The sequence below is a fragment of the Austrofundulus limnaeus genome, unplaced genomic scaffold (genome assembly GCF_001266775.1).
Source record: "Austrofundulus limnaeus strain Quisiro unplaced genomic scaffold, Austrofundulus_limnaeus-1.0 Scaffold11, whole genome shotgun sequence".
Lineage (NCBI taxonomy): Eukaryota > Metazoa > Chordata > Actinopteri > Cyprinodontiformes > Rivulidae > Austrofundulus > Austrofundulus limnaeus.
In genome coordinates this window covers 2372956-2380321 of record NW_013952413.1, presented here as the reverse complement: position 1 = coordinate 2380321, position 7366 = coordinate 2372956, and the positions used below count along the sequence as shown (strand labels likewise).

The 7366-nt window shown below is 38.6% G+C and overlaps 1 protein-coding gene across 9 annotated transcripts in view; it reads right to left on the bottom strand.

Annotated features, from left to right (window-relative positions):
* The window catches only part of rapgef2b (Rap guanine nucleotide exchange factor 2b), a 121726-nt gene that overhangs the window by 13176 nt on the left and 101184 nt on the right, over positions 1-7366 (bottom strand). For all 9 annotated transcript variants that reach the window (XM_014001991.1, XM_014001995.1, XM_014001992.1 and 6 more), the window contains 8 exon segments: positions 1021-1178; positions 1371-1647; positions 1746-1854; positions 3598-3801; positions 3905-4012; positions 5191-5355; positions 5430-5582; positions 6171-6329. In XM_014001991.1, coding sequence (XP_013857445.1) covers positions 1021-1178; positions 1371-1647; positions 1746-1854; positions 3598-3801; positions 3905-4012; positions 5191-5355; positions 5430-5582; positions 6171-6329 — 1333 coding nt within the window.

The window sequence follows — 7366 nt, the reverse complement described above, 5'->3', positions numbered from 1 at the left end:
CTCTAGGACAAAGTATGCAGGAGGAGAAGAATGCCAAAGTGGACATGACTTGGATGGGAAACGAATCACAATAGTGTGCATTATACAGAAAATTCAAGATTCAGTTTGGTTCGATTCTTTAGTCTCACTGTTCGATATTTTTTCGATAAAAAAAAGAAAAATGTCCATGCCTTTCTTAACTTGTAATTTATAGAAGTTAATTCTGAACATTTGTTTGACCTCAAAAGTACAGTTTTTAAATTAAATGTTGCTGAAACATCAAATTTCTCAGTGGTTCTGTGATCAACAATGCAGTAGCCGAACAGATCCACTGATCCTTCAACACAGAGCATTTTCAGAAGACATGTTGATAAAATAAATTTTAAAAATCTGTATTGTTCCATACATAGTGTGTACTGAACTTAAAGTACTGAACCATTCGATACAGATGCATGTTTTGTTGCAGCCCTAATAAATTGTATTTATTTTTCTCCAGAATTGCAGTTTTTCAATTGGAAGTATGAACAACATAAGTCAATGTATCTTTTYTAACTTGCACATCAAGGAAATCATTTTATTTTTATCTTATAAGAATTGAAAGAAAATAGAAACATAATGAAGCCAAATTTTTATGAAGCTGCTGTAATGCAAAAAATAAAAATAAAAAAACACAAACAAGAAAAAAAAAAACAGCTTGCTGCAACATTCAATCAGCGTTTAGTACTTGTGATGCAATGTTTTAATAAAAACCGTGTCTAAAGGTTTTATTATTCCTAACAAGCCATGGCAGTTTTTAGATTAAAATATATTTGAGAATAAAATAGTTTTTATGTTTGTTGTTTTTACATTTTAGGATGAATACTGTGAATTATTTTTAAGGTTATGTTTGTACAAKCATCTCAAAAGAGAGGAGGAATAAAGTGAACGCTCCTGCTAAATCTAATGAAATCTGAAAAAGGGAATGAATAAATCTTTTTGTATATTGACCTAAGAGAGATCTGAGTCTCTTATTAAAACACCCCTCAGGGAGAAAATACCCACCAGGCTGGTTGTTGAAGTCCAGGATGCGGTGGTGAGACTGCAGGAGGTCTGGATTCGACGAGGACAGGTTTCCACTGACCGGCAGAGCTGGGGGGATCTGTTTGGACTGCTTCATCCCGACTATACTGTCGTCCTGTGATTGGCCTACGCAGACGTCACTATGGAAACAAGATAGACAGCAGGGAGGGGGTGAGAGAGAGAGAGTAGTTCTGTCAACAACCAGCAGAGGGCAGCATCTGTGTTAAAAAACCTGTAGACATGTTTGTAAAACTGTGGAGCTCAATCAAACCATCTGTCAACATGGATTTTATAATTAAACCCTAACTGCTGATTGGATTAGATCTTATTACTTGTAAGGTTTGGGGGGCAGGATGCTGGTGAGCGTCTTGTCAAAGATCTTTTTCAGTTTGTTGCGACCTCCCACTGTGTTGGTCTTGGCCTTCTTGCTGGCTTTCTCCAGGCCCATGACCTGCTCCACGTCCACGGCCAGGTCCGGTATAGAGTAGCGGCTGGCCTTCTTGATGTCGCCGATCTTCGGCAGGTGGGGCGCGCCGTTCTTCCTGTCGTGTTCCTCGTCCGCGTCCAGGTCGTGCTCGTYCTCTGGCCGCGTCAACAGCTCTTTGAACACTGACATGAAAAATAAACGAAGGCAGAGGAGATGAGCTAGAAAGCCTTTAATGGCATATTTTCAGGATATAAAGGCAGAGGAGGAACGTWAAGATTACCTAAAAGATTTGTCTTCACAGTTATGGACAAGTGGGTGTTGTTCTTAAGAATCTCATTGGCTTTACAGAGCTGGACATTTTCAAAATTCTGCCCGTTCACCTCCAGAATCTGCAAAAAGGAAGAGATGCTGCAGTTACGGTCATGTATARGAGCAGGGAGGGTGTGGGATTAATCTTGTGCAGGAATTGAATTTGAATTGCTCAGATTGAATCTGAATGTGCATAATTTGAAATTGAATGCATTGGTTTGAAAATTAATTTTACTAAATTGAAACAGAATTTATTTGAATCTGAATTTAAAGTTTTGAATTTGAAATAATTTGTTTTGAAACTGTATTTTGGTTTATTAAAAATCCAGTTTGACTACTTTCACTTTAAGTTCCATAATTCAGATTTTTGTGTCACACATCCTGGTCCTTGAGAAAGCCAGGCAGAGTAATCAAACACAGATCCACAGATTTATGTTTCACTTCGGTGAAGTTTCCCTTCTGTATGTAACAGAGTTGATGCAATCCACTGTAAAAGTGACAAAAACAGACAAAGTTATTTTATTTCAGTGATTAATTTGACCTATATGTAGAAAATGTTACATCTACATCAGATCATGGATCACATATTGATCAGATGCTGCTGCTGACTGATCCATGATGTGATGTAAATGTAACATTTTCTATCCATAGGTAAAATTAATCACTGCAATAAAATAACTTTGTTTTTGTCACTTTTACAGTGGATTGCTTCAACTCTGTTACATACAGAAGGGAAACTTCACCAAAGTGAAACGTAAATCTGTGGTTCTGTGTTTGATTACTCTGCCTGGCTTTCTCAAGGACCAGGATGTGACACAAAAATCTGAATTTTGGAACTGAAAGTGAAAGTAGTCAAACTGAATTTTTAATAAATCAAAATACAGTTTCAAAGCAAATTAATTCAGATACAAAACTTTAAATTCAGATTCAATTTAGTAAAATTATTTTCAAACCAATGTATTCAATTTCAAATTACGCACATTCAGATTCAATCTGAACAATTCAAATTCTATTCCTGCTGGCACAAGATTAATCCCATAGGAGTGAACTGTACAACAGAAAACAGCAATGATGWCATCATGTTTTAGCCCTGTTGACGTGGAGTGTTTATTCCTCCAAAGAAAAGTTTAAGATTCACTGTGTTATGAAATCTCTGGGCTCCTACTTACAGAGACATGGAGCTCAAGTCTGTTTGGWTTCATGACAAATAACTCAGATTAACACTAAAGCTCTGAATAAGTGGGCCCAAAATGAGGGATGACAGGGACCGAAGCAGGAAAACGTGGAAGATACGAGTCGTGRGAGAGTTAACGCTTCCGAGGAAGTTGGAGCCGCTGCTTCCTTTTGGGGGAAACAGCTGCAGGGGGTGTTTGGAGTCAAGAGGGCTTAACTCACATCCAGAGACTCTCAAGATGGTTTCAAGGATTAAGAGACTTTGCTTAAAGCTGAGAAGCCTGCAGAGTGTGAAAATAGTTGAGAAGTTTGCGAGCAGAAAGTCAACATGGGGTGCCRGCAGCTTCTGGCAAGTTCAATTTAATTCTTCTGAAAAGGACCTCTTTAATGCTAGTTGGATCAAAATGCAAAACCAATTTCACAACAAAAATGAGCTCCGACTGGAAAAAAAGATCAATTCGAGTGCTGTGTGTGTGCCCAACTGGAGGAATTTTTCTTCACAGTCGCAACAGAAAGAAAAAGAGTGCTTTTTGAGATTGCTCCGAGGCTGAATAAACTCAAAAGAACGTTCAATTATGTATAAATAAAACAAAATTCAGCAATGTTTGCTGCAAAAGCAGCTCAACAGTGAATCCTAATGTAAAAGTTACCTGATCTCCACGTTTAAGGCCGGCCTCTGCTGCCTTGCTGCCTGGCTCCACYGCATCTATAAAGATGGAGAAACCTTTCTCCTGACCTGCGAGGAGGCTGAAGGCCAGAGGAGAGTCCCTGGACGGCTTGGTCAGCGTCACCAGCCGCGGCTTGGCTTTAGCTGCGCACGCTATATTTAACAGTCTGAGATGCCCGCACATTTTCTGAATGAGAAACAGGAGAACAAAGAAATTAAAAAAATAAATAAATAAATAAATCACTTTCCTTTTTTCCCCCACGTGCGGTGAAGCTAATTTAAATGCTTACCTCTTTCTCCAGGTTGTTTTCAAACTCCTCCAAAAAGTGAGTCATGGCGGGGTCTCCCTCAAAGTCGTTGAAGTGATTGTTCACCCACAGCAAGACTACCCGTGTAACCTGCAGAAACCACAGGTCAGCAGAGTGTTTCGCTTCAGTAGCTCATACCTGACCCAAAAATGTCTGAAGATTCTTGCTAAATATACAAAAATGGGTACCACGTTACAATAAGGCTCCCCTTATAGATGGCTTTTAAAGAGTTTATAGATAGTAATATTCGTGAACAGATTTGTCTCATTATTTGGTAGGAAACTGGGCAGTTTGGTCTTTCTCGTCCCTAATTACTGCACAATAAACATTTATTAACGATTTCTAAAGTGTTTACAGATTAATTAGTAACCTATCTATAAACTCTTTATAAGTTATCTATAAGGGGAGCCTTATTGTAAAGTGGTACACAAATGTGTCTACATTTTTGCATAAACGTACCAATCATGCAGGAATAAAGTRTTTATTTGACAGTTCATCATTCAGTTGTTTCTAACAGTAGTAAATTGTCACGTTTTGAGCAGCACGAGTGATTTTGTTGACATTTATTGGAGAAAGAATTGTGAGTGAATTGTTTAGAGTTAAAACAGTGGGTATAACATGTGAAAGTCATTAACAAAATCATCAAAACCTAAACTGACGAGCAAAATTAGCTAAATTGCTGCTAAAAGCTTAAATTAGCAAAACAGTATGTCCACCTWATCAAGTTTTAAACTCTTATATRAGCCAAAACATCTTTTTAATCTTGTTTTGAGACTGATTTACAAAACAAGAACTGATTGTGTAWGAATAATAATCTTGTTTTCAGAATGTGTYAGATTATTTGTAACCTGAAAATTTGACTCAAATTAAGTCAAAGATTTCTGCCAGTGGAGTAAGAAAATTGTACTTGGTAAGATTCTTGAAATACTTGATTTGACTCAGTTTTTTCTTATTTCAAGAATCTTACCAAGTAAAATTTTCTGACTCATTTGGCAGAAATTTTTGACTTAATTTGAGTCAAATTTTCAGGTTAACAAGACAAATACTCTTATACATTCTGAAAACAAGATTATTATTCTCATACAGTCAGTTCTTGTTTAGGAAATTTGTCTTAAAACAAGATCAAAACTACTTTTTGACTGGATATAAGATTTTAAAACTTGGTTAAATTTAGTTTTTGCTTCAAGTATTTGATGTTTATTCTCCTTWCGCTACTTCAGATGAAGCACAATATTCAGAACGGATCAGGAGTTTTCTGCTGCCCGTACCTTATCCCTGAGACTGGGGTCGTGAAACCACTCCAGGAGCTTTTTGCCCACCACCATGGGGCTGGAAAGAAAAGTCCTGTAGGTCAACAGGAAGTCCTCGATGTAGGTCGGGTCCACTACTGAGTGCTCCTCCACCAGGTGCATGGTGAGGCGCTCCGGTGTGCCCTGACGTTTGACACCATATTGTTGTAAAATGTTTTCCTTTKAAGGTTTGAATGGTTTTAAAGTGGATGTGTCACCTTGATGACGATGTGTCCTTTCCTGGTGCCGGTCCGGTCCAGTTCACGGTGTTCCTTCACCATAACGATCTCTCCTTCCTCCTCGACTTTCTGCATATTCTTCTCAACCTGGTTAAGGATGCAGCAGTAGTCCTGCTGGGCTATACATACAAACTGAAAAATAAAAGAGAACACAGAAAAAAAACAGGCTTTAGGCACTTGATTTAACGTTCAATCTTCTCCTTTACATTTCTCCTTTTTCTTTTTTTCTTTTATTAAAAAAAAATCACTGATGATGAAGAAACTAATATTCAGTTCTGTTTTCTACTGAAGTGGCTAAAAAGAAAAAAAAACTAATGCAACAAACAATTGTTTCATGGACAAAAAACGACTTTGCTCGTTAGCAGCAATGGTGTTCTGATCCAGGCCTGATGAGAAAACTTCACACATTTCAGTTCGTCAGCTCTCACTGCTGAGTACATTATCACCATTAAACCCGTGATGAGAATCAGTGATCTCACAGCTTGCACAAGATGGCTCATTGTCTTTTAAAATGCCTCACGTTAGGGGTTGATACTGCCTCGAGCGACGTTTGCTGTCACAAGTGCAAACACTTTACGCACAAGTGGGTCACAGCGGGATTTATGGCGTAAGATGACAGGATTCCTGCCATGTTTTCACACCAAAATATAAAGGACAAACACTTATTCACGCAAGATTATCYGTCTGAAGTAAATGGGACGGTAAAAGTGAAGTTCTTACCTGACAGTCGTCCACTTTAGTCTTCATTACACCTTTCATGTACTCCTTCTCCATGGTGGGCGACACCCCAAAACTATTCCCCATGCACAGGACCTCTGTCCGGCTGTCGGGGTAAGTCACCTCCACGGAGCCGTTTAAGATCACCGACCACGAGTCCAGCTGGAGCGATAGCACACACACACACACACACGCGCACACAACAGGATATTAAAAAAAAATACCAAATTTATTCACGCATAATACGATCTCGAGTATAATAAGATCATAATTTTTTGAGCTTAAAAAGCATAAAAATCTAATCAGCAATAACCCATGTAAAATACTACCCCACCACTTTATGGATGATTTTTAGGGTTAAATTTCTAGTATTATACAAGAATAAATACAGTAGTTAATGTGTTCAATTTAAAATCTCTAGGRTGCTGACTAACAGATGCTTTTGTTTACCTAAAAAAACGACAGAGGTCATTTCATAGTAAGGTTGGGCGATATCTTACAAACRGTTATTCATCAGTCCAACAAATGATGATGAGCGATATATTCGTGCAGGTAGTTTGGYCTTTTTTGTGGTTTTGTAGTCCAAAAATGGAGGAACTGGTTGCCAAAAATATATATATAAATTCGCCTATTTGGGATTGCCTTGGCTTTAAACTGAATAAAAAAGGTAACTATAAGTAGGGCCCTATGATCTCCACAGTTGCAGAAAACATGGACAGAATAACGGAACTGACCAAACACAACAAAATCCAGTGTAAAACACAGAATCTCAAGGAATTCGCTTACTTAGGCGAGTTTCTGATGTATTTTAGCCGCTGCCGCTCCCTGTACCTGCCTTTACCTGGTAACAGTCTCCCTGAGCTCCCCTCCCGACACAGACAAAATAAAATCAGCCATGACCGGCACGGCGAACAGACTCGCTAAAACAGCAACGTCCTCCAAAACAATGAAGCTTAGGGCAGGGCTATTCAACTAAACTGCTCCGGGGGCCACAGTTACTGCAGYCCAACAGCTCAAGGGCCCAACATCCAGCAATTAAAGTCATTATGTAAATAAACCAAGCTGAGGTTCTTCTTCAATGAAGCAGCTCTGTTGTCCTCCATCTATATTTTCAGTTACAGGCTGAGTCATTTCTACCTTCTCCTCTCTGTCAACACTCTGGTTTAAACAGCAACGTCCTCCAAAACAATGAAGCTTAG